At 35.6% G+C, this 27,952-nt stretch overlaps 1 protein-coding gene across 1 annotated transcript in view; it reads right to left on the bottom strand.

Annotated features, from left to right (window-relative positions):
• Positions 1-1,231: 1,231 nt before the first annotated feature.
• LOC132547940 (zinc finger C3H1 domain-containing protein-like) overlaps positions 1,232-27,952 on the bottom strand; it is a 62,501-nt gene continuing 35,780 nt past the window's right edge. Inside the window, exons 25-34 of the mRNA XM_060211749.1 lie at positions 21,591-21,708; positions 19,734-19,811; positions 14,000-14,103; positions 13,397-13,507; positions 5,840-5,944; positions 5,014-5,283; positions 4,735-4,836; positions 3,726-3,765; positions 3,296-3,358; positions 1,232-3,060 (exon numbers count right to left, since the gene is read on the bottom strand). Coding sequence (XP_060067732.1) covers positions 2,941-3,060; positions 3,296-3,358; positions 3,726-3,765; positions 4,735-4,836; positions 5,014-5,283; positions 5,840-5,944; positions 13,397-13,507; positions 14,000-14,103; positions 19,734-19,811; positions 21,591-21,708 — 1,111 coding nt within the window. The 3' untranslated portion in view covers positions 1,232-2,940. The remainder of the gene's footprint in view (positions 3,061-3,295; positions 3,359-3,725; positions 3,766-4,734; positions 4,837-5,013; positions 5,284-5,839; positions 5,945-13,396; positions 13,508-13,999; positions 14,104-19,733; positions 19,812-21,590; positions 21,709-27,952) is intronic.

The following is a 27,952-nucleotide window of genomic DNA, read 5'->3' as shown; positions in this document are numbered from 1 at the left end:
ACATGTACTCACAGAATATGATGTCATGTCATGCGTTACTACACATAGCAGTAAAGTCAGATGTCATGTGTTACTACATATAGCAATAAAGTTTAATGTCATGTGTTACTGTACAAAGCAATAAAGTTAGATGTCATGTGTTACTACACATAGTAATAAAGTCAATGAGATGTCATGTGTTACTACACATAGCAATAAAGTCAGATGTCATGTGTTACTACACATAGCAATGAAGTCAGATGTCATGTGTTACTACACATAGCAATAAAGTCAGATGTCATGTGTTACTACACAAGGCAATAAAGTTAGATGTCATGTGTTACTGCACATAGCAATTAAGTTAGATGTCATGTGTTACTACACAAAGCAATAAAGTTAGATGTCATGTGTTACTGCACATAGCAATTAAGTTAGATGTCATGTGTTACTGCACATAGCAATTAAGTTAGATGTCATGTGTTACTACACATAGTAATAAAGTCAGTGAGATGTCATGTGTTACTACACATAGCAATTAAGTTAGATGTCATGTGTTACTACACAAAGCAATAAAGTTAGATGTCATGTGTTACTGCACATAGCAATTAAGTTAGATGTCATGTGTTACTACACATAGTAATAAAGTCAGTGAGATGTCATGTATTACTACACATAGCAATAAAGTCAGATGTCATGTGTTACTACACAAAGCAATAAAGTTAGATGTCATGTGTTACTGTACATAGCAATAAAGTCAGATGTCATGTGTTACTACACAAAGCAATAAAGTTAGATGTCATGTGTTACTACACATAGTAATAAAGTCAGATGTCATGTGTTACTACACATAGCAATAAAGTCAGTGTTACTGTCTGGTGTTAACTTTGAGTTTAAAGAGCTTTTATGAAATCAATATTTGAATGAAAAGATTCTGTTGTTTTCATTAATTGTCGATCATATATTGGTACTTTTGAATACTTTTTTAATTTGTTTTCTGAAAGATGTCTGTGTGCAGTGAGACAAACATGTTTCTTCTTCCACTTTGACTGGCTCCCATGTTTACCTCTCGATTTCACAATGGTATGCAGCAGACCATGATTTAAAGTTTTAAAGTTAAAAATTAACTTACTTATGTCAGTTTAATACTTTGTCATCAGTTTTGGATGCTTGTAAATATGGGACCAGAAAGACAGATAAACATGACTTTGACAAAACCTCCATCTTATGATGGAATCAATAACAAAGTCCATAATTTAAATTGAGATTATTTATTTGGGAGTAAACAACATCAATAACAACATCAATACAACCAGGAAAACAGCATACATTTTGTATACACATTACATACTGATGTAAAGATTTGGAACAGTCAATAATATAAACAAATACATGGATTTGGATGAATATATACCTGTATCAGCAGAATAGTTTCAAATAATAAATTACACACCATAGGAACAAAGCAAATTCAATACACTTGTATAAGCAATCATAATATATACTTTATTTGTTGTTATGTATGGTGTCATTTATAAACAAAAAGCTCCAACCTAAAGATTTGTTTTTCCATAAAATCTTAATTACAAAATCTAATTCACTACAAAATAAATTTATGCTGTTTTCTACTAGATCTATAAGTGCATACAGTTCATTGAGACAAATTTAAGTTATTTCAAGACTCAAGACAGAAAAAAAAGTCTTCATAATACTGTTCTTACTGATACTTTCAGTCTAAAATACATAGGCAGTGTCTTCAATAGTTCAATACCTATGTTTCAGAATCAATGTGGTTCACTGTTCTATATCTGCAGAACTGAAACTATGATATCAACATTTTACTTGAAATAACTTGTACATACAGTGTGACCATATTAAAAGTTGTTTTTATCTTGAATCTGGAATTTATTGTGAATGTAAATATGTGTATATATAAAACTTGAAATATCTAGAAAACTCCACCAGGATATAGTGAACAACTTTGAATATGGTCTTATGACGAGTGAACAAAAGACAACCATTATGTGACTAAAGTTCTTTGCTGAAGTGTGACTTCTCCCTAAATTCTGGTGTCTATCCATTGGTCCTTATCCTTATGGTCTCAGTCCTGGTTATTCCATATGATGTCTTGATTCAGCCTCTCTGATGATAGCAGATAACGTGACACACAGCAGTACATATCAACACCAGGGACACGTCTCTTACAGCTGACCTTGATATCTCGAAACAGAGTCAAGTGGACCTTGACAGTTCCATTGCTATATGATAAAACGACCTTGACCTTGGTTTACCCTGATCTTGTACAGCTCATTTGAATCATAATTCATATCTATAGAATCTTCGTTCAAATCTTTGGTGTCTTGTGTCAACATTCTCCGGTGGTTATCCACAAATGCAGAATACTTTTCTTTATTTCAAACTGTTTCCTTAAACATTTACTGTGATGAAATCTTCAAGTTTAAACTCCATTTTGTTTGGATGTCAGGGAACATGGCTGGTCAGTAGCTGTGGAACCAAAGCTGGTTAGGTTTTCTCACACTCTCACACCAACACAGACGACAAAAACAAGTACACACTACATACAGTGAAAGTACAGCCCTTAATATGTCTCGGATATAAACAAAATTAAAATAGATCAAAAAAGTTTGGTTTTCTACCACCACAGTGATGTATTTAAAGTAGATGATACATGGTTACAAATGTTTGTGATCATATTAAGGGCTGAAAGTGTAGCATACTTACGGGACCTTCCTCAATCACAGGCCCAACGAGCCAAGTTGTCTGTATCCAAACCTCCTGATTGTCCAATCATAATCACAGTCCACATGTCTGGATAAACTAATAGATGATTTATAAATATTTAATGGTTTTAAATGTCTATTGCACTTGATGAAGGCTATACCATAAAATTTAAAGAAACTAATAACTAAACTTAGAGCACCTAGAAAGTATTTAGGGTCGATCTTAGGAAGGCTTGGTTAGGACGTCAGCATATTCCTGGATAGGTATTCCAATGTCTCGACACTTATGAAGGATTTTTGGCACAACCTCTGATGACCTCTGGGTGATCTCAAACAGCAGAAACTGTAAATACAAGACATTTTCTACTTATCACACATAACAATTGTAACAATGGTCTGGTATGATTTAACAGATACAACTAAGAAAAGTTATACAAGAAGACATTGAAATCAGCTTTATTATTTAACACTTCTGTTCTTTCACCATTTATTTACTTCTAATTTTCCCTATACACAATAGTTAAGACATTTAGAAGACAATGTTGATGAACAGAGGAATCATGGTATTGTGTCAGTACATCTTTCCATAGTGAGGCAGAATACGGCAAGGCTTGAACTGCTCTGTGGAATATCTGTCGGACCTGTAAAAGAAATAGGATGTCGACAACTACACTACATGAGGAGAAGAAAACCACAGGCAGGATCTGATAATGTTTCATGATGAAATACTAGAAATATCTATATCAATGAAAATCACAACCATACTGGATATGAATGTCCTTGCTTTCATGCATAACAGTACCAATGTTTGGCAAATGTCCATAAATAGTAATGGTGACCTTGACCTTGAAACCCTGATCAAAGACACTAAATGAACAGAGACTGACTCAATATATTGTATATTGAGTTTAGTTACTTAAAACTATAACAGATTGAAGAAAGCAGTGAGGAAATATGCAGCAATCCTATTATTGTCTGGCAAAATGTTGTGTTTTAAGGTCTACATACCTCCTTTCTTCCCTCTAACTGACTGGTCAGTGATATTAGCCTGGAAATAAGACAATTACACAACATTCACCTTCACATTTTAATACGACAGAAGTCTGATAGAGGGCCAACTACAACACCAATGTAAGTGTTTACATCAAAATACCTAGACATTCACACCTACAATAATTCCAGCTAAAACAACAACATCAAGAACACTAACACTTGTCTCACTAAACATATAAAGATGGTGTTGGAATATTGTAAAGGTCACTTTTATAATGGTTCATACTTCCCCCACTTTACCAATAGCTTGCAGTAAAAATGTCGTAAAACAGAAAAAACAAAAAAAAAAAGAACAAAAAATACCAGAATTCAGTGTAGGTGAACAGTACCTGGTGTAGTTATTGTACTAATTATGAAACTTACCCGACACCTGAAAATCTGTGAACAAACCTAAGCTGTGGACAAACTTCTATAAGCTTACATATATGTATCAACATATTTTTTCCCTAGTTTCTTTTTCTTTCTTCATTTTCACTTAGGTAAGAAGTTTTATTTTGATGGAAATAAATTGTTTACATAAAATACTGGATTCTTTTTCTTTTGTTAAATATCTAATATTAACAATAATTTGTTACAGGAAAATTGTCCCAAATTTATATATTTGGTACTATGTATACAATTAAACCAACCACCATGTTTGTCACAATTTCAGTGACTATCTAATAATATGTTGAATGTTGACAATTTGGGATCATTTTTCTGTACAGATAGTACCACTTTCATATTGTTATTGCATACAAAGGCATTCATACATACATGAATGCCATCAATTATCTCATTGTAAAACTAAATGTAGATAATTTTTTGTTATTATGAAATTTATAATTTTAATACTCAGCTGTAAAAAGAACTGAGCCAGCCTTAACGTAACAATTTCTTTTTCAGTTTTTATTATTTATAAGTCATGTTTAGAGTTTGGCCCAGTACTGCCAGAAATCAAGCTCCCCTAGATGACATCACTCACATGTTCCATAGGTGAAGGTTTTGAGTGTGGGTGAAGGTAGCTGTGGTACAGAGACCCCGGGCAGTCTGAAGGTCATCTTGGCCTATAGCATGGCCACAAGCCCTACATGTCATAGCAACAAAAAACAACACTGTAAAGAGACTCATAACCTTACAACATAAATAACAATAACAACTGTGATAAATTCAGAATAATGAGTAAAATGGACAGACAGGAATTTGTTCGATATGTTTATATACGTTTAATAAGATACAATACAGACATGAGCCATGGTCTTACTGAAGTAGGAGGTCCATGTTGTCGGGGAAGTACGAGACAAACATGTTGTAGCTAGAAGACTTCTGGTCCGGAGGCAGGCAAGCCATATACTGCTGGATCACTTTGTTGACATGTCGATAATTAAACCAGTATATCCCTTCGTTGTAAGGCACCTCATACTTGGTTGGCATACAACTCACTGCCCGTCGGACTAGGTCAAAGAAACTGCGAGCTATGTCCGGGGTCACAGTGCGCTGCAGCTTCAGTCTACGGTTGTGGAAGCCAATGTAACTGGAAAAAATAGCATGACAAGGAAACAAATGATACAACATTTTAACACTTAGTAAGATCAATACAGATGTAAGGACATCTGAAGGACAAACGTTCTGTACTAACCTTCATCACACACACTATTATCTTGACCTCACACGATATAAAAAACCATTCCTGTACAAGGATTGAGCTTGACCACACACAAAATGTCATGAGTAATGACCTTGACCCCATAATGTATATCATTGGCCTCATCCGAGTTTTAACTCTCATCACACAATAAATGGTCTGAGGAATGACCATGTCCACACCTAAATATGGTCTGAGGGATGACCTTGACCACACCAAAAAAAGTGAGTATTGACCTTGACCACACACAGAAATATATCATCAAAGTCATGCGAGTATTACCCTTGACCACACAATAACTGGTAGTAACTTTGACCACTCTCAGATAGATCATTATGTTTGTTGAGGTACTGACCTTGACCACTCACAGATAGGTCATTATGTTTGTTGAGGTACTGACCTTGACCACTTACAGTTAGATCATTATGTTTGTTGGGGTACTGACCTTGACCACACACGGGTGATGTCCACTACGTTGGTAAGAGTACTGAGAGCGGTTTCGTAAGCTTCCACTGCCTGACTATCATCCCCTTGTAGCTCCAACAGTATGCTGTAACACAGAACAGGACATTAACATGTAGCATTAACAGTACACAACAGTATGCTGTAACACAGAACAGGACATTAACATGTAGCATTAACAGTACACAACAGTATGCTGTAACACAGAACAGGACATTAACGTGTAGCATCAACAGTACACAACAGTATGCTGTAACACAGAACAGGACATTAACGTGTAGCATCAACAGTACACAACAGTATGCTGTAACACAGAACAGGACATTAACGTGTAGCATCAACAGTACACAACAGTATGCTGTAACACAGAACAGGACATTAACGTGTAGCATCAACAGTACACAACAGTATGCTGTAACACAGAACAGGACATTAACGTGTAGCATTAACAGTACACAACAGTATGCTGTAACACAGAACAGGACATTAACGTGTAGCATCAACAGTACACAACAGTATGCTGTAACACAGAACAGGACATTAACGTGTAGCATTAACAGTACACAACAGTATGCTGTAACACAGATAACACAGAACAGGACATTAACATGTAGCATTAACAGTACACAACAGTATGCTGTAACATGGAACAGGACATTAACATGTAGCATTAACAGTACACAACAGTATGCTGTAACATGGAACAGGACATTAACATGTAACATTAACAGTACACACTAGTATGATGGAACAGGGAAAAACACATGTTGATTATCTTGACAGGAATCAAACCCTGCTCTCCAAGATGATAATGCATACTCTACCAACATAGATAAAGAAACATGCTCTGTCAGCTGAGTGACAAAGGCCATATTTAATAGTATGTACAAGACGCACCAACCTATTCCTTTCACATTTGGAGTGTAATCCCCTTTCTTTCTCTCTCTATGTACAAGCCACACCAACCTATTCCTTTCACATTTGGAGTGTAATCCCCTTTCTCTCTCTATGTACAAGCCACACCAACCTACTCCTTTCACATTTGGAGTGTAATCACCTTTCTTTCTCTCTCTATGTACAAGACGCACCAACCTATTCCTTTCACATTTGGAGTGTAATCCCCTTTCTCTCTCTATGTACAAGCCACACCAACCTATTCCTTTCACATTTGGAGTGTAATCCCCTTTCTTTCTCTCTCTATGTACAAGTCACACCAACCTATTCCTTTCACATTTGGAGTGTAATCCCCTTTCTCTCTCTATGTACAAGTCACACCAACCTATTCCTTTCACATTTGGAGTGTAATCCCCTTTCTCTCTCTATGTACAAGTCACACCAACCTATTCCTTTCACATTTGGAGTGTAATCCCCTTTCTCTCTCTATGTACAAGTCACACCAACCTATTCCTTTCACATTTGGAGTGTAATCCCCTTTCTTTCTCTCTCTATGTACAAGTCACACCAACCTATTCCTTTCACATTTGGAGTGTAATCCCCTTTCTTTCTCTCTCTATGTACAAGTCACACCAACCTATTCCTTTCACATTTGGAGTGTAATCCCCTTTCTCTCTCTATGTACAAGTCACACCAACCTATTCCTTTCACATTTGGAGTGTAATCCCCTTTCTTTCTCTCCCTATGTACAAGCCACACCAACCTACTCCTTTCACATTTGGAGTGTAATCCCCCTTTCTTTCATTCTCTGTTTTCCTGATCTTTATCTGACACATTTTGTTTTAGAAAGATTTTTTTTCATGTGAACAATGAAGTTTTTATGTTATCCTGTATATAGGAGAAAATACAAAAGAAATCAAACAGATAACACAATATATCTATTCTATTTTACTTATTTTGGTGAGGAGAACAAATCCTGAATATAGATCATATCCATTCTCATCTCAATTTTTAACACTACTCTGAAACAGAGACAGTAATTTTACAGTCACCAGGCTTGGAAACATACATTTCTGATATTCATAATAACGAGGACAAGATCTCCAGTTTGTTATAGGTGTTTTTTTAGGGATATACATTCATTTGAAATATGGCTACAAACTTCGTGTTATTGTGGTTCTTGACCTATCCTGAGAAACCAACATTAAAATGTGTTACAACGTTTTCATCATTAATTTGTGCTTTTTATACTAGATAGTAGCTTTTTAAAGTATGAACATAGATCACAGTGAAAAAAAGTTTGTAATGAGTTCTGTCATACTAGAACATACAGGTTACTCCATAACACCTAGTAGTAATGGAGGGTTAACAATAGTGAGATAGCCCTAATAAAGGCTGGGACCACAAACACCTAGTAGTAATGGAGGGCCAACAATAGTGAGATAGCCCTAATAAAGGCTGGGACCACAAACACCTAGTAGTAATGGAGGGCCAACAATAGTGAGATAGCCCTAATAAAGGCTGGGACCACAAACACCTAGTAGTAATGGAGGGAGGGCCAACAATAGTGAGATAGCCCTAATAAAGGCTGGGACCACAAACACCTAGTAGTAATGGAGGGAGGGCCAACAATAGTGAGATAGCCCTAATAAAGGCTGGGACCACAAACACCTAGTAGTAATGGAGGGCCAACAATAGTGTGATAGCTCTATTAAAGGCTGGGACCACAAACACCTAGTAGTAATGGAGGGCCAACAATAGTGAGATAGCCCTAATAAAGGCTGGGACCACAAACACCTAGTAGTAATGGAGGGCCAACAATAGTGAGTTAGCCCTAATAAAGGCTGGGACCACAAACACCTAGTAGTAATGGAGGGCCAACAATAGTGAGATAGCCCTAATAAAGGCTGGGACCACAAACACCTAGTAGTAATGGAGGGCCAACAATAGTGAGATAGCCCTAATAAAGGCTGGGACCACAAACACCTAGTAGTAATGGAGGGCCAACAATAGTGAGTTAGCCCTAATAAAGGCTGGGACAACAAACACTTCAATAAAAGAGTGGTGTTCACTCAGAAGTGTTCAGTCAGATTCAACGTAATTTTTTCTTTGTCTTATCCTAAATGGTAATCTTTTGAGATGAGACCAAGTTTTCAAAGTTTATTGATCATGGGGAGTTAGGAGTTGACCACAAAACCATGTCAGTATGCAGAGTTAAGAGTTATAAATAGTACCAGTGGTCAAGAAAATATCACCTTTGTCCCTTCAGATGATCACCCATTCTTATTAACAAAACACATCAGAGTAATTCAAAGAGACAAATAAAAAAAGTCTTTAAAAATCCTCAGTAACATTTTCCATCTGTATGGTGACAGAACTTCAAGGTAAACTGTTGTATAAAGATAAAGGATGCAGATGAGAGCAGGTGACAGGGCCCCAGGGGTTAAGGTGAGAAACAGTCGACTACATCCACGCATGTCAGGGACTAGTTATTAATTATGAAGGCGGTGTCACGTTCCAGTACTCTGGTCCGCTACCTCCAGGGGGATACAGCAAATAGACGTGAACAAGATGTTGGCAGATCAAAAGTCCACTCCTAACCTTACTTAAACGACAATAATGACAGAAAAAATTTGCAGAAGTGAAAAAAAAAAAATTTGTTTGTGGTTACTTTCTGTAGTACTATATCTATATTGAATACACTTGATATGAAGATTTAATGTTATGTCAAACATAAGACATCAAAGGTACATACAACAATAATCATCTTGTTCACAACATATACAACACCCAGGAGAGGATAAGTGACAGATTATGTTATATTCTGACAGGGAGCTGGATTATAGAAATTATGTCTATCTTTATCGTAATTATTCACACATGTTCACAAAAACCTGGTGTTGTCATGCACAGTTTTGTTTATCACTTGCTATTATTTTTAACACTTAAAGAATACAGAACATGGACATGCACAGGATTTGATGTCTCATTGAGTTAACCTGTTCTCCTGCTTGTTGAAGAATTAACATGGATTTGCTATATCAGGACAAGAGATCTAGACATATATGTATCTGCATTGCCTCTAGATACAAACACATATATTTGACTAAATTTTTTGTTATCTTAAGATCTTTCAAATATACAGCTTATCGTAACAGATCCTGCACCTGATTTGAAAAGGGACAAAATATCTTGGGGTGGAAAGCATTAAATGTGTGTTGGGATGGAATCTGGTTATAACACAAGTCAAACTTTTGTGTCTATAATTTACATAACTTCAAAAATCTATAGACAATAAACAGTATAAAACTACATTTAAAATTGTTCTATCAAATTTCACTCGATCATAAAAATAAAAACTTGTTAACTTCAGCTGAAGATTTTAGATAATTGTCATTAATGGGATGAAATGGATTTTGTGGTATTGACAATTTTCCCCACTTAATTACAAACTTCAAACAGTTTTCAGTATTCTGTTTGATGTAATCTAAAAGGACTTCATGTAAAAAGCCAAAAACCGGTAACATAGACAAATGGGTGTACAGCATTCAAAGAAGACACCAACAATCATGTGAAATATCATTAGCTTTTTCCATTTCTGAACCGACTTCCACAAACAGTAAAAGTTGTTGTGGTTGACACATGGATAATGATAAGATTGGATTGTCCCACTACTTCCTACACACGATTTTGTTCCTGCCAAGCCATGATTTACCAGCTAATGATATACCTACAGGTGTGTGGTAGGCTAATATCTGATACGGCATTTCTTTACACTACAATGCCTCCACCACAGAAAGTAGTCCCCACATTTTCTTCTCCATATCAAAGATTGCACGTCAGATTAAGACGAAAAAATGTTGATGTCTGAATTAAGTTCAAAGGAAATCATCTACTACACTATTCATAGCATTCTGAGGACATTGGTTACTTCTACACCATTTCCTGCTGCATTCAGGGACACAATCTGATGGAATTAAGATGAACTGCACCTAAATCTGATATTTACAGCAAAGATTAGGGCAAACACAGAAATATTACACCTATGATCAAGGTCTCTATTTAAAAACCTAACATGTTTGGGTTTCTGTGGTAAAACAGAAGCTTAGTGAAAATATCTGTGGTGTAGAAATACATACTGGATAAACCTGTTCGCTAAAAAGCCTTATTATAAAGTATGGAATTTTTTTTTACTACCTACCAATAAAAGTGAAAATATTTTTCAAAACAGCCTTTTAATATGGCTATACAACAGTGTAAAAATATGAACAATCTTATACAATAAAACACATATGTAAATGACCAAACAAAAATGTCAATTGAAAATTTGTAGTTCCTGGAAGTAAGTTTGCTTTGTTTTTGAAATTTATCAGTCCAGATTATCACAGAACTTTACCTGGTACAGTGACCAGAGTAAACAAAAGATGGTAAACCAATTCATTTAAACACAAACGAAACTCCAGAAAGATACACTACTTTATTTAAAGACAAACTAAACCAAAGAATGATAAACCAATTTATTAGAAGACAAACTAATTGTCAGAAGGATATAAACCCTCTTTATAAACGACATACAGGTTCTGGATTAACTCAATTAAGAAAAATTTGGTGTTTCCTGATAAAAATTTGGAATAAAGTAAAAAACTATTAATAAGTTTGTTTTCAAAGTTTTTTTCATGGTCAGTTTCACCAGAAATTTAATTTTAAAAAACAAGAATGATTGGGACATTGTTTGAAGTGTTTCAACAGCATCATCTGAGAATTCAGGTATACAATTATCTCTGTATACTTCAGCAGTCCAGAATAGAGCGCAGGAATATCAGACCACAAGTGATCTCGAGGATGTATATAATCTGATGACAAATAGAAAGTTGCTGTATCTGAGAAAGGTTACATTCTGTAGCCCTGAAGGTATGGATGGTGTCCAACCGACAGCACTGACCAGAGCAATTAATTGCACATGTAAATAACCTGTTGAAACTCAACAATATTGTAAGTGTTATTCCTTGACAGAGAAGATTCAGACAACCCCATTAGTTGTAAAATGTAAGTTGGGCACAAAAATCTGATAATTAAAAGATATATGCTGGCCAAAACAATGAGAAACCTTATCACCTAAAAAAAACAAAACAAAACAAAACGTACACAGGATAATTTACTTAATTTAAGTTGTTACTGACAACAATATATATTTTTCAGCACAAAATTGTAACTTTTTTATAATTATGATAACATAAAACATTTAGGAATTGAGTTTTGAAATCAAATTTAATCTTTCATTTCTTTAAATATTCACAATTTTTTAAGAAAACTTGTTTCCATGCACCTTTCGCAAAGGTGATCATGGGTTTGCTTTTCAAATAACATGGAATAGGATATGAGATCACCTGCCTGACAACATGTGATGAGGTTTCCTCCTACCATAAAACCCCTTGCATAATTCTAACCACTTGTTTCACATTTTTTGTGACATCAGTTGATCTTTCATTCAACAAATCTGTTTTGCTTGCCAATAAAAAAAGTCTTCATGTGTTCTTGAGTTTTATGTAAATAATTTGTCGTATTCCATCTATTTGCAGTTATGATTATCACTGGTGTGATTATAAATATTTCATAAGTTTCAGTGATGACGTCTACCCATAATCCATCTTGTCCTAACAATGACCGTTGAACATCTACCAATCATATCAATAGATCTGTATTCAGTAGATGTCAAATGTTAACAGATCTCTCTAGATATATGATCAATATTAAACAGTGCCAGCACCAGTTAACACAGAGAAAACACTGTATAATTCATCTTTAACAAACCAACTACACATACCTGTTTTTAATAAACTGTCAATATCTAATCTATTATTCTATTGTCACGATCACGGAATATTTTGACACCTGTTTTCTTGAGAAACTGTCAAACGTTATCCATCAAGTTTGACCATAACCTAGATATCAGTGTTAGGTATTATTGTGTGAGAGTTAACACTTCCCCCTCTGTTTGATGTAAGGACACCTATATACCTATTTTATTGTCATCATTGACTAGCCACTTACTTGTCACTTTATATACCAGATGTTTTCACTCTCACTACTGTCACATGACTTTGTCAGACACCGTCGTATAAAATACATTCTAGCTTGGATGAATCGTATTTTTATCAATTCATCTTCTTTATGATAAAATAAACTTGTGATCTTTTAATATTTTCATAACATGCTGTTTCTTTATTTATTATTATATTTATCTAGAAAATAAGCCCATTCCAGTAATAAGCCCATTGCCTGGTAATAAGACCATTGCCTGGTAATAGCCAACCCGTACCTATTCTGTTCTGTAGAATTACAAACAAACATTGTATCATAGTCCTGTAATAAGCCCAATACTTGACTCAAGTCAAAATTTGTACATAGATTTGCATGGCGTATTGCAGAAACACACAACAGTTTAAATGAGTTAATGGCAAATGAATACTCATAACTTATATAAAAAGTTATCCCATATTTTTATACTCTCAGGTATCAAATTTTTACTTCTAATTTTCCTTTATTCTAAGAAAAAGACTGAACGTCCTTGGAGATGATACTATTGTCAGATATGTATATGTACAGGTCTATTACCACAGACTGATGACATCAGCAGCATACTTACCAGTAATTAAGCCATAGGTAAGGTAGGTCAGCCTTTATAACTTCTTCTGTCACACCTTCTTTATAGGGGGGAGGTTGGAAGTTCAATGGAACAGCTTCATCTAAAAGTAGGCTGTTACAAAAGACCCACAGGGTTCATAAAATTACATTATTATTGCTTTCATTTCCTTTGTTTGCCAAATTTTCAGCAAATATAACTCTGTCACCCTATGGCCATGTTTTTTTTGTCTAGGAACAACATTCCAAAAATAAGCAGCTACAGTTTCTGTTTTATTGTTTATTTTCTCTCAGTGAGCCACTAAAACAACTTTTTTAATTCACACTAACTAAACTATAAATTTAAACAGATAATGCCCAATTACATTTAGCAGATAATAACAGTCAGTCCTTTTTCTAATTAATAAAAATTATTTTTAAATTGCACCTGTAAGGAACCTTTCAATGACCTTCAAAATAAGGCATCAGTCCAACAACCATTTAAAGCTATTTCTGTCACTTGCTGAGTTGATAAAGAAAACATTTAAGTGAACTCTTGAGTAGAAACCATTTATTGACTTCCCGACAAACGACCCCAAAACAAGATAGAGTGAGTGCGTATACAGACCAGAAAAGCTGGTTGGGGTCAACAAATCGCGTCTCTGTGGTGGACACATCATAGTAACTGATAATGCTTTGCTCCAGACACACGAGTGCTTTATCCTCTTCCCTCTGTAACAAACATGCACCAGAACTTTGCAGAATAGAGCCGTTAGCACCATCAGGTAGCTGATAAAGTATCCACAAAATATCCCTGTTATAAATATAAACAAATTTCAGTTAAATAATTTGTGTAATATAATGTACTGACCTCAACCCCCAGCTTCTTTATGATCAAAACTATGTCAATGTTAGTCTCACCTATAACTGTGATCTGAATTATAATGTGTTAAAGTATGAATCGCAAGATGACCTGATTTAAAGTGTGGACTGCGAGATGACCTGATTTAAAGTGTGAACTGCGAGATGACCTGATTTGAAGTGTGAACTGCGAGATGACCTGATTTAAAGTGTGAACTGCGAGATGACCTGATTTAAAGTGTGAACTGTGAGATGACCTGATTTAAAGTGTGAACTACGAGATGACCTGATTTAAAGTGTGAACTGCGAGATGACCTGATTTAAAGTGTGAACTGCGAGATGACCTGATTTGAAGTATGAACTGCGAGATGACCTGATTTAAAGTGTGAACTGTGAGATGACCTGATTTAAAGTGTGAACTACGAGATGACCTGATTTGAAGTGTGAACTGCGAGATGACCTGATTTAAAGTGTGAACTGCGAGATGACCTGATTTAAGGTGTGAACTGCGAGATGACCTGATTTGAAGTATGAACTGCGTGATGACCTGATTTGAAGTGTGAACTGCGAGATGACCTGATTTAAAGTGTGAACTGCGAGATGACCTGATTTAAAGTGTGAACTGCTAGATGACCTGATTTAAAGTATGAACTGCGAGATGACCTGATTTAAAGTATGAACTGCGAGATGACCTGATTTGAAGTGTGAACTGCGAGATGACCTGATTTAAAGTATGAACTGATTTGAAGTGTAAAGTGACCTGATTTAAAGTATGAACTGCGAAGTATGATTTAAATTATAAAGTGAGACCTGATTTGAAGTGTGAACTGCGAGATGACCTGATTTAAAGTGTGAACTGCTAGATGACCTGATTTAAAGTGTGAACTGCTAAATGACCTGATTTAAAGTATGAACTGCTAGATGACCTGATTTAAAGTGTGAACTGCGAGATGACCTGATTTAAAGTGTGAACTGCTAGATGACCTGATTTAAAGTGTGAACTGCGAGATGACCTGATTTAAAGTGTGAACTGCTAGATGACCTGATTTAAAGTGTGAACTGATTGATGAAGTGATTTGAAGTGTAACCAGTGAGATGACCTGATTTAAAGTGTGAACTGCTAGATGACCTGATTTAAAGTGTGAACTGCTAGATGACCTGATTTAAAGTGTGAACTGCGAGATGACCTGATTTAAAGTGTGAACTGATTGATGAAGTGATTTGAAGTGTAACCAGTGAGATGATCTGATTTAAAGAGTAAAGTTAGGGATAACCGGATTTGAAGTAGTGAATAAAGATTTAAAGTATTAAGATTGAGATGACAAAATTTGAAACGTAAAGTGAAACATAACTTGATTTGAAGTATAAAGTGAGACGTAACATAATTTGAAGTGTAAAGTGAGACATAACATGATTTGAAGTGTAAAGTGAGACATAACATAATTTGAAGTGTAAAGTGAGACGTAACATGATTTGAAGTGTAAAGTGAGACGTAACATGATTTGAAGTGTAAAGTGAGACGTAACATGATTTGAAGTATAAAGTGAGACGTAACATGATTTGAAGTGTAAAGTGAGATGTAACATGATTTGAAGTGTAAAGTGAGATGTAACATGATTTGAAGTATGGATAAGAAGTAACATGATTTGAAGTGTAAAGTGAGACATAATATGATTTGAAGTGTAAAGTGAGATGTAACATGATTTGAAGTGTAAATAAGACGTAACATGATTTGAAGTGTAAAGTGAGACGTAACATGATTTGAAGTGTAAAGTGAGAAGTAACATGATTTGAAGTGTAAAGTGAGACATAATATGATTTGAAGTGTAAAGTGAGATGTAACATGATCTGAAGTGTAAATAAGACATAACATGATTTGAAGTATAAATAAGACGTAACATGATTTGAAGTATAAAGTGAGAAGTAACATAATATGAAGGGTAAAGTGAGAAGTAACATAATATGAAGGGTAAAGTGAGATGTAACATAATTTGAAGTTTAAAGTGAGACATTATATGATTTGGAATGTTAAATCTTGAAGCATACAGTAAATCTGAAACCTGAAATCAGATATGCAAAATTTCAGTTCACAGTAAGAGATAGGCGACTGAACTTTGTGATCGTATGATTTCAAGTTCAAGGTGAAAATTTTTACAGATGACAAATTTTCTATTTCAGAGTGAAGGATAATTTAGTGTGAAGTTTGTTATCTTTCACCTTAAGTCTTCTTTGTTAAATAGAAATCATCTAGAAGCGATCTATTTACCCTCTGTTATAGCACGATTGAATACTTTTCTTGTTTCTTTTCAAATTCTGATGTTAACTTCACCAAACAGTAAGACATGGAAGAACAGTCTGACTACCAGCTTCAGACAGGTTTAATGTTAATTGAGATGACAAGTTGCTTCGACCTTCCTCCTGCTGAGTGGACCAGGAATAATGGGGTTGACATTAAGTTACAAATCACTGTACCAGGTGCTTGGGGGTGACAAATTTTACCCTTACACTAACCTGACACTATAACACCTTAGGGCACTTTCTGTTCTGCATCTTTTGCAGCAAATGAATTCAAACAAATTTCTTGTTGTATTGATGAGAAAAGATCTTAAATCATGTGAATTCACACATTTCACATTAAACACGAACAGTTCTTTCAAGTCACCTGTAGTACAGCAGAGATGAATTGCATGTCAGTTTCACTATTACACAATGTGCAAAAAACATATAGCTCGCTGGCCAGGAGATCCACTTACTTTTTATCCATCTACATTTCCTTCTCATCTACATTCCTCATCTTCATAAATATTCCTGGGTAATTTTGACACTTTTCTAGCAAAACAGGCAACTAAACATGTCAACTTATGATACACAGGAATCCCTGGTAATGTTCAGGACACAAATACTTTTCTTTCTCTCAAAGTGAAATGATTTACAAATTTTCTTTATCTTTGCATCAATCATTGTTGTTAAAGCAATGGAAATGAAAGCTGGCTTTGTGTTATAAATGTAAAATGTTACAGGTCTTATCATAGATCATAAAGAAAGGACTCTGCCAGCTTTTAGTTTGTGACAAACTCATTTATACACATATTCCATACTAAAGTACAAAAGTCCACCAACAAATCAAGTCACGAACAAGATCAAAAATGTTAAAAAGGTTAAGCTCTCTCGATAATCTGTGATGACAGTGTGTAAATGTCACATGATGTTGTCCGAGCTTTATCAGAAAAGTTGTGTATTTTAAAATAAATATTAAACCTTGATTGAAGCTAAGGAAAGAAATTTGTGGCTGAACAAATTTATCAGGAGTTTTGAAAACACTGATGAATGGTCAGGTATTACCAAGAACTTCATAAAGTTTTTGTGAATGAAATTTTCACAAAAAGCCAGAAGATCAGATGGTATTTCTAATGACTTCTGAAAAAGTAATTAGTACATATGTACCAAGGAGCAGATCTCAGCCTGTTTAGATGTGGCAACACTTTCACTTAACTACTTGTGCTTTCAAAACATCAATCCTCAAGGCATATTTTGAAAGACCGTGGGTTAATATTTGAAGCAACAATTTAGTGGTCTTTGACCTGTTCATCTGTCAAATGTCCGTAAAAGGTCATTGATACCTGCTGTTTTGGCTGGTGTAGAGGATACACTGCTGCCCTGAGGTAACAGACAGTCATCAAAGAGGGCCAGTAATTCTCTGTATTTCATGTTCTGTCTGATACTGGATTACAAACGCAATGAAGACTGGAATATTATGAAAGATGCATTACTGTGAGGGTAGCTGACCCCAGCTAAAGAAATCCTTCATCCTTGTAGGTCTAATACAAGTTACAAGGAATCCTTCATCCTTGTAGGTCTGATATAAGTTACAAGGAATCCTTCATCCTTGTAGGTCTGATATAAGTTACAAGGAATCCTTCATCCTTGTAGGTCTGATATAAGTTACAAGGAATCCTTCATCCTTGTAGGTCTGATATAAGTTACAAGGAATCCTTCGTCCTTGTAGGTCTGATATAAGTTACAAGGAATCCTTCGTCCTTGTAGGTCTGATATAAGTTACAAGGAATCCTTCATCCTTGTAGGTCTGATATAAGAGGTCTGATATAAGTTACAAGTGATTCTTCATTTCTGTAGGTCTAGTACCACTTTCCAAGTAACCTTTCACCTCTGCAGGTCTAACACCACTTTCCAAGTAACCCTTCATCTCTGTATACCTATCCCATGTCACTAGTTACCCTTCATCTCTGTGGGATTTAACATCAGTCGCAAGAGACCCGTCATCTCTGTATACCTATCCCAAGTCACTAGTTACCCTTCATCTCTGTGGGATTTAACATCAGTCACAAGAGACCCTTCATACCTATCCCAAGTCACTAGTTACCCTTCATCTCTGTAGGTTTAACACCAGTCACAAGTGACCCTTCATCTCTGTAGGTTTAACACCAGTCACAAGTGACCCTTCATCTCTGTAGGTTTAACACCGGTCACAAGTGACCCTTCATCTCTGTAGGTTTAACACCGGTCACAAGTGACCCTTCATCTCTGTAGGTTTAACATCGGTCACAAGTGACCCTTCATCTCTGTAGGATTAACACTAGTCACAAGATACCCTTTATCTCTGTAGGTTTAACACTTGTTACAAGTGACCCTTCATCTCTGTAGGTTTAACACCGGTCACAAGTGACCCTTCATCTCTGTAGGTTTAACACCGTTCACAAGTGACCCTTCATCTCTATAGGTTTAACACCGGTCACAAGTGACCCTTCATCTCTGTAGGTTTAACACCGGTTACAAGAGACCCTTTATCTCTGTAGGTTTAACACCGGTTACAAGAGACCCTTTATCTCTGTAGGTTTAACACCGGTTACAAGAGACCCTTTATCTCTGTAGGTTTAACACCGGTTACAAGAGACCCTTTATCTCTGTGAGTTTAACACCAATCACAGTGAGTCTTCATTTCAGTAGTTCTAACTCAGTCATTTCTGTAGGTCTTACACAGTCATTTCTGTAGGTCTTACACAGTCACAAGTCACCCATCATTTATGTAGGTCTAACATCAGTTTCAGGTGACTTACAGGGCACATTGTGAAAAGCTCTAGAAATGGTTGTATTGCTTTTGAATAATCTTCAAACAAAATTTGATCTATGGAAAAAAACCCACGCTACAAAAGTATAACATTTGTTGAGCACTAAACAATGTGTATATAGAATATAAAGCAAGCTATCAATATTGTACAACATACAGTGTAATTTCAATGATCCTGATTTGGATCTGATGTCTGTCAATGCCTTCATGAGCCTGGGTTGGTGATTGACAAGAATGACAGGACTACATAGTTCACAAGTAGGTGTCATATTTATACACAGAGGGACCTTCACAAGTCATCTTCTATTTCTCACCATCGCAGCACTTTGATGTGGTCACAGGACAAAAACTAGTAGGCCTGATGATGCAGTGACTGTGACAGGTAAAAACTGGTGATTAAAATAGAGCAGCTTACCTGTGAAAGTTCAAAATTGGCTGCATAGTGATACAATTTGGCACAGAACTCATTAGCTGCTAGGGCATCCGCGAACACCTGAACAATACGAAATAAATCTGTTAAGGACAGCATCAAAAACATTATCACATCGCACATGAAAAATACACACAACCATATATGGAAGCAAAATAGTACTGAGACAAGATATTTGAAAAGCGTGTTGTGGTACTCAGATACAGCAGTCACAATGAAATGAATAGCCTTAAGAAAATAAAAGCAAACAAAACCATGTTAAATAGCGATATTTCACTTTTCAAGCATAACTCCAATTTCTTCATTATTTCTTATTTTAGGAGGAGGATATTTAGACAAAGAAATTGCATTTTTTGGCTACATTTATTTTCCTTTTTGAACTTTGAAATTTCCAAGGCGGTGATGTAACACTTTAAAGCGTTTAGGTCCTGGTATATATTATTCCCACTTACCGGATGAATTATTACACAAGTACTCCAGTTTCCATTATCATTTATCTACCTGACTTTCATTCCTCTTTGAAAACACATTTTCTTTCTAAAATAAAGCCCCCTAAATCTGATTTTAAAACCCTCCACCTTTAGTGTCCTACACCGTGACATGTTTACTGCTCCTATATGTTCCTTTTTTTGGGCTGTAATTATAGTTGACGTGTCAATTTTTCCACAAAAAGTGTAATTGTCATGACTCCTGGTACTAGTATCTCTGATCAAAGTGTTTTCCCTGTCAGCAGAAGCTTTAATAAACATTTATCTAATCTTCCGAGTTTTTTAAAATATCAAGCTAGCTGTTAAATTTTGGGATGCAATCTTATATCATACATATATAAATTCATGGGCGATTTCCCCTAACCTTTAACCTTTTGACCTTGCAAGGTTAGAGATGTTTCTTTTGATCTTTTTACCTGTACTGGTATAGTTCCATTTTAATCCGCAAAGGAATTAATTAACCATGAATATCAAAATAAATTTTTCTAAGTTTTGACAATCTTCACACAAATGGATCCATTTTCAACCATGAAATAAAATCTGTTCGAATAAATTTAAATTTTCAACATACAAAAATTTGATTGTCCATATGAATGTTAAAGAATTTTTTTTTATAAAAATGAGACTTAAAAGATAGGGCCAATTTTATTTCTGAAACAATCATGTCATCTTTTTCAACTACAAACAATTTAAAAGAAAATGTTCAAAAGGCCCTTTTCTTTGAGGCTTTTTACTACATGTTTTACTATCTTTTCAAATGACATTACATTCTGAAAATATCCTTTAAAACTGCAGAAGAAACTCCTTTGTTGGATATTTAGTAATTTATTGGCAGGCTACCATTATGAATACATCTACACAATTCATCATTTACACAATTCATCTTTTACTTTAAAACTTGCCTGTTTCCTGAGCTCAGTTTCCGAGGTAGAGACTACTCTTTAAGGCAAAGAGCAGTTTCTGAGGCAAAGAGCAGTTTCTGCGGCAGATAAGTGTTTCTGAGGCAGGGAACAGTTTACAAGGCAGATATACTTCAGAGTGAACAGGTGCTCCTCTATGGAAACCGTATTGAGCATTCTTGTCAAATCATAGGTACTTTTTGATAGCAACTGTACAGATACAGAGCATACTTGTCCGATATGTTACATTTTCAGAGTATGTAGTAAATCTCTCCCATCCTAAAGTCCCTTTTTGTGTCTACAGTATTTTAAACAGTCCTTGGCAAGTCTGCAAGTTTTTAATGGTATTTGTCAACTCTGCAATATTTCAAGGACACTTTTCATTATTTTGAGTCTATCTTTAAAGTCCATAATTTTCTAAGCATTCCTATATATCCAAAATATTATGAGAGTACCTGTCGAGTCTGTTCGTCATCATACAGGGCATAGAGCTCAGCCACACACAACCAGACCTCCACCATGGACGGCTTGGCCTCTAATATTGGACGACATAACTCTGCAGCCTCTTCATACCTGTCAACAAACATGATAAACAACACAATCTATAAGTTGTTGATATATCAAATTCCTAATTTCTAAAAAGAAACAGAAGAATACCTATAAAATTATGATACCAAATTTTTTTTTCACATTAGAATATGTCTATAAGACATGAATACCAATGATCTCTTCAAATTACCATAGTAATAATGTTCAATATTTGACTAATTTCCTTTAATAGTGAATGTGACTTTGACCTTAGAATCCTAAAATATGATCTCATGCAAGGTATTGTTGTAGTTGACATTGTTATAAGGTTGTAAGTCCCTAAAGAGTGAAGTAACCAGAGAGATTTGGAACAGGATGCATGGGTATTACTGTTAGCCAATGATACAGGAATTGCAAGGCATTCTAAATGTGATACCACTGTCAAACAATGGAAATTGATGGTTTTTGGAGATATTTATCCAAACTGCCAGCAAACAAAAAAAACTAACATGAACAAAGTTTATTTGTTTAGAAACCTTTGATGGTTTCAGCTCTCCAAGCCTGGACCAGTAAAAAGGAAGCTCTCTTCAACAGGGTCCTGAACTGTATGAAGGCCAGAGTCACTAATAGCCCAGATAATTTAACACAGGATTGACTTTGGTGAAAACTATCTGTCATTTCACACAAATTTACTACTATTTTAAAATCAGATAATGAGTGTGTCACATTCATGAGTAAACACCCCATTCAATTATCCTTGTTCCAAAATAAAAAATACCATGATATGGGTAATGGTCACATTACAATGTTCACTGGACCGTGTTGGATTGTTGACACAAGTATTGTTTACAAGGTTCATAACTAGCCATCCCAACATAATGACATCATTATTACATAGATTACAGACTTACCTCCCTTATAATACACCTCTTTTGATAAGGGACAGTTGCTCTACTAAACCCAAGAAAACTTCCCCCTCAAATTAATCTTAAGGGAGGATACCAAAGGTCATGTCTAGTTACCTGGTCAGATAATCTATATAAGGGAGGGTCCCTGGGGTTTGTACCAGTTACTGTATCAGATTATCTATCATGTTAGAGAGGGTTCCAAGGGTCTGTACTAGTAACCTGGTCAGATTATCTTATTAGGGAGGGTCCCTGGGGTCTGTACCAGTTACTATGTCAGATTATCTATCATGTTAGAGAGGGTCCCTAGGGTCTGTACTAGTTACCTGGTCAGATTATCTATATAAGGGAGAGTCCCTGGGTCTGTACCAGTTACTATGTCAGATTATCTATCAGGTTAGAGAGGGTCCCTAGGGTCTGTACTAGTTATCTGGTCAGATTATCTTATTAGGGAGAGTCCCTGGGTCTGTACCAGTTACTATGTCAGATTATCTATCAGGTGGAGGGTCAGGGTCTGTACTATATCTGGTCAGATTATCTTATTAGGGAGAGTCCCTGGGTCTGTACCAGTTACTATGTCAGATTATCTATATTAGAGAGGGTCCCTGGGGTCTGTACCAGTTACCTAGTCAGATTATCTATATAAGGGAGGGTCCCTGGGGTTTGTACCAGTTACTGTATCAGATTATCTATCATGTTAGGGAGGGTCCCAAGGGTCTGTACTAGTTACCTGGTCAGATTATCTATATTAGGGAGGGTCCCTGGGGTCTGTACCAGTTACCTAGTCAGATTATCTATCAGGTTAGAGAGGGTCCCTAGGGTCTGTACTAGTTACCTGGTCAAATTATCTATATAAGGGAGGGTCCCCGGGGTCTGTACCAGTTACTGTATCAGATTATCTATCAGGTTAGAGAGGGTCCCTAGGGTCTGTACTAGTTATCTGGTCACATTATCTATATAAGGGAGGGTCCCTAGGGTCAGTACAAGTTACCTGGTCAGTTTATCTATAAAAGGGAGGGTCCCTGGGGTCTGTACCAGTTACCTGGTCAGATTATCTATATAAGGGAGGGTCCCCGGGGTCTGTACCAGTTACCTGGTCAGTTTATCTATAAAAGGGAGGGTCCCTGGGGTCTGTACCAGTTACCTGGTCAGATTATCTATATAAGGGAGGGTCCCCGGGGTCTGTACCAGTTACTATGTCAGATTATCTATCATGTTAGCGAGGGTCCCTGGGATCTGTACTAGTTACCTGGTCAGATTTATCTAACTTAGGGAGGGTCCCTGGGGTCTGTAGTAGTTACCTGGTCAGATTTATCTAACTTAGGGAGAGTCCCCTGGGTATGTACTAGTTACAAAGTCAGAATTATCTAACTTAGGGAGAGTCCCCTTGGTATGTACTAGTTACAAAGTCAGAATTATCTATTATGTTAGGGAGGGTCCCTAAAGTCAGAGCCAACTTAAATATTGGATGTTATATGTTTGATACTAGCTAGGAAATAAACCAGCCAGACATAACTAGAACAAATCACCAAATGAGTTTTCTCAGGGTTTTAGATAGAATGATTGTCTCTAATAATCAGTCTTATTTTATTTGCCTTTTGGATATTGATGCACAAATCTTCCAACTTGATATCTGGGGTATGATTCCCTGAACAGACCTGAAAAGGTATGGGGTCACCTGCCCAGCCACCTACTTGTAGGACTCTATTGTATCAGGGAGTCTGAAGACTGATAATTTCCACACAAAATAAAATGAAAAGATAAAAACGTTGAGTATTGTTGATTAGCCAGCTGTTTTATTGTTTACCTCCTACTAATCACGTCTTTCCTTTTATGGTTATTGAGTCAGGCACATGTTTAACACCTATAGTGACTTGTTGCTCTTTAGTTGTGTCACGCTCCAATACCTTAGTGGCAGGTATATTTCAAAATTAATTTGGTTTATCTGTGATATCAATAAATTTTTAAGGTAAAGAGAAGTTTGCCCTGACATTCTGTATCTGTGGCAGATCAGACAGACTGATGCATTGGGTGTGATAGTGTCGATACCACTTCTAAAGGACGGGCTAAACGCCGTAGCCACCTTTAACATGACCGTTCAACATTTCTAAGTTCACACCTTATCTTCTTAATTGCTTCTCACCTTTAAGGGCAAAATTTGTAAAACAAAGAAAAAAGGTCAGATGCAACAGTTTTTGAAGTTTCTTACATTTAATAAATCATATCCTTGTGATCTGAACTGGCTGGTACTTTTTGTCTCTTTTATTATACAAAAACAAGATATTGTCGGAATCCTTTAAATGGGCTAAATTGTTTTAATATCATAAAAGCTTCATGACTATGCTTTTGTCTTTGTAATTTGTTAATTGCTATAAATTTTAAGATTTTTATAAATTTCATAAATAAAATAAATAAATTTTAAGATTTTTTTTGAATTTTAGGAACAGAATTTTATCAGGAACAGAATTAAATGTCTACTTTTTCCTATTAAGTTTTCTTAATTGCTGTTTTTGTGTTGAGTTTTGTTTCTTAAATATTATGTTTGGTAACATTTATCATACAGTGCAAACTTCTTTAAGATGTTGACTATTTTCAGAGTAACATCATCCAGTGTTTTCTCTTCTCACACAAAGTCAAGGGGTGGGTTTATAAAGTAGCATCAGTGCATGTTTTTATGGATCAGCAATATAAATTGGTGGGCTTATTACAAGACGTGGGCTTAATGCCAGGTAAATACAGCAACAACCAGACAGTCTCGGGTAAGAGGAGCTTAAATATTCTGACAAGGAGACACAAAACATGTAATTATCCCCTGTACCCAACTGTTTGTATAAACATTTAACAGACATATATAAATCTACCTTATGGTAAGTCACTATATATGTATTGTGATGTATATCAAATCTTATTTTTCTTTAAACTTGTGTAGCGAGCAGCTGAACAGTTTTCAAGTTGTAGCCCAGAAAAAACTTACAAACAGGAAATTTTTCATTTTTGACAATGTTTCCATGGTAACAGGAAAATAATCAAAAATGAAATCTTGCCAATAACATAGGGCACTAGTCTAACATATCATACACAGTTTTGTTAAAATCATTTGACAAGTTATTAAATTGTAGTCAGGAAAAGCCTCTAAAATGGATGGACAGAGCCCAATTAAGTATCCCCTGCAAGTTATTAAATTGTAGCCTGGAAAAGCCTCTAAAATGGATGGACAGAGCCCAATTAAGTATCCCCTGCAAATGTAGTTTCCTGGGAATAATTTAGAAATTGAAGCTACTGTAATATTTTCTTCCTCCGAACTTGTTATACTTTGTAAGATAAACCAACAAGGACTTGCCAACAATTTACCTCATCAATTTTCCAAAATAATTATGAACACGTTACATTACACAGATAAATAATGACACAATTGTATGTATATGTGGAAATTTGTTTTGAACAAATTAAAATAATTTTGTAAGTGTTAATACTGGCATTTGAGAGTTTTGCTATCTAGGTGTTCATTTCCAGTTTTCATTCACAGAATATTTTGAATCAAAGTAAGTTTAACAAGTTTTGAGATATTTTAAGTACAGGGAAAATTACATTTAAAGATGAATATGATAAAATAACTCTTCTGAGTTATGGTAAGATATCCTGTTAATAGATTTTAAAAAGTTAAAATCATTTTATAGGTTTATAAATAATACATATATACCAGACATGAGTTTCCATGCTTAATGAAAATTTGATTCAAAAAGTTTAAAGACGGAATAATTGATTTCTCTTGTCAAACAGAAATAAACGTGGTAATAAATCTATATATCATACATACAAATGCTGTGATTTAATCAGGAATTTTTTAATAGTGAATACTGTATAATATTTAATTCAACTTCAAACTTTCCATTGAATCTAAAAGTACAGTTGCTAACTGATACAAATAGCTTCCAACGGAGTTCTCCTTTATTTTGTCAGCACTTCATTCATGGGAAATTTAAGTATTATAAGTACCAGCCCTGGTGTTGGATCTATTGAAGGACTACCTGTGGTAATCACCCGTGTGATCGTTATCATTATACCTGTAACCTTATGTACTCTAGTGTGGGGGATACACTTCTGTATATTTATGGAGCTATCATCGCTGAAATCCTTTAATATATCACTGTTAGTAAAATTGTGTAATGATAAGGGAAAGGCCACGATAGAAATATATATAATCATTTTATTTACCTATAGGCTAACAAAATCATTTTCTAGCTGGTTCCCGTTAGAAGCTATCTCAAATTTCATGTGTGATCCATTCTGATTCGATCTAGCCCTGTTTGTGTCCGATCACCTTTCATAACACATCCATAATTCCTATTTATCTTTTCCCTAATAGAATAATTGTTATGTAGGTCTACAGTTAAATAGTGCCTATCCTGTAGGTCTACAGTTAACACAGTGACTGTCCTGTAGGTCTACAGTTAACATAGTGACTGTCCTGTAGGTTTACAGTTAACATAGTGACTGTCCTGTAGGTTTACAGTTAATGCAGTGACTGTCCTGTAGGTTTACAGTTAACATAGTGACTGTCCTGTAGGTTTACAGTTAACACAGTGACTGTCCTGTAAGTCTACAGTTAACACAGTGACTGTTCTGTAGGTCTACAGTTAACACAGTGACAGTGACTGTCCTGTAGGTTTACAGTTAACATCGTGACTGTCCTGTAGGTCTACAGTTAACATATTGACTGTCCTGTAGGTTTACAGTTAACATCGTGACTGTCCTGTAGGTCTACAGTTAACATATTGACTGTCCTGTAGGTTTACAGTTAACATCGTGACTGTCCTGTAGGTCTACAGTTAACATATTGACTGTCCTGTAGGTTTACAGTTAACACAGTGTCTGTCCTGTAGGTCTACAGTTAACGTCGTGACTGTCCTGTAGGTTTACAGTTAACACAGTGACTGTCCTGTAGGTCTACAGTTAACGTCGTGACTGTCCTGTAGGTTTACAGTTAACACAGTGACTTTCCTGTAGGTTTACAGTTAACACAGTGACTGTCCTGTAGGTCTACAGTTGACATAGTGACTATCCTGTAGGTTTACAGTTAACACAGTGACTGTCCTGTAGGTCTACAGTTAACATGGTGACTGTCCTGTAGGTCAACAGTTAACACAGTGACTGTCCTGTTAGTCTATATTTAACACTGGGACATAACTTGGGATGCCACATTTGATGATAATGCTACAAAACCTAATTAGACATTATTATTAGGATACTGGTCAATGTAGTGACAATAAGGATAGTATGCCAACTTTTCCATGTCTTAAATCTTTACATCAGGAGTGAAAAAACCTATTGTAGCTTTATATAGCAGAGAAGTTTTAATTTGACCATGTAATCATAATCCTTAT

This window comes from Ylistrum balloti, unplaced genomic scaffold (assembly GCF_031769215.1).
Source record: "Ylistrum balloti isolate Yb309-2 unplaced genomic scaffold, AGI_CSIRO_Ybal_v1 Utg369990, whole genome shotgun sequence".
NCBI classification, from domain to species: domain Eukaryota; kingdom Metazoa; phylum Mollusca; class Bivalvia; order Pectinida; family Pectinidae; genus Ylistrum; species Ylistrum balloti.
This window is presented reverse-complemented; position numbering and strand designations above follow the sequence as displayed.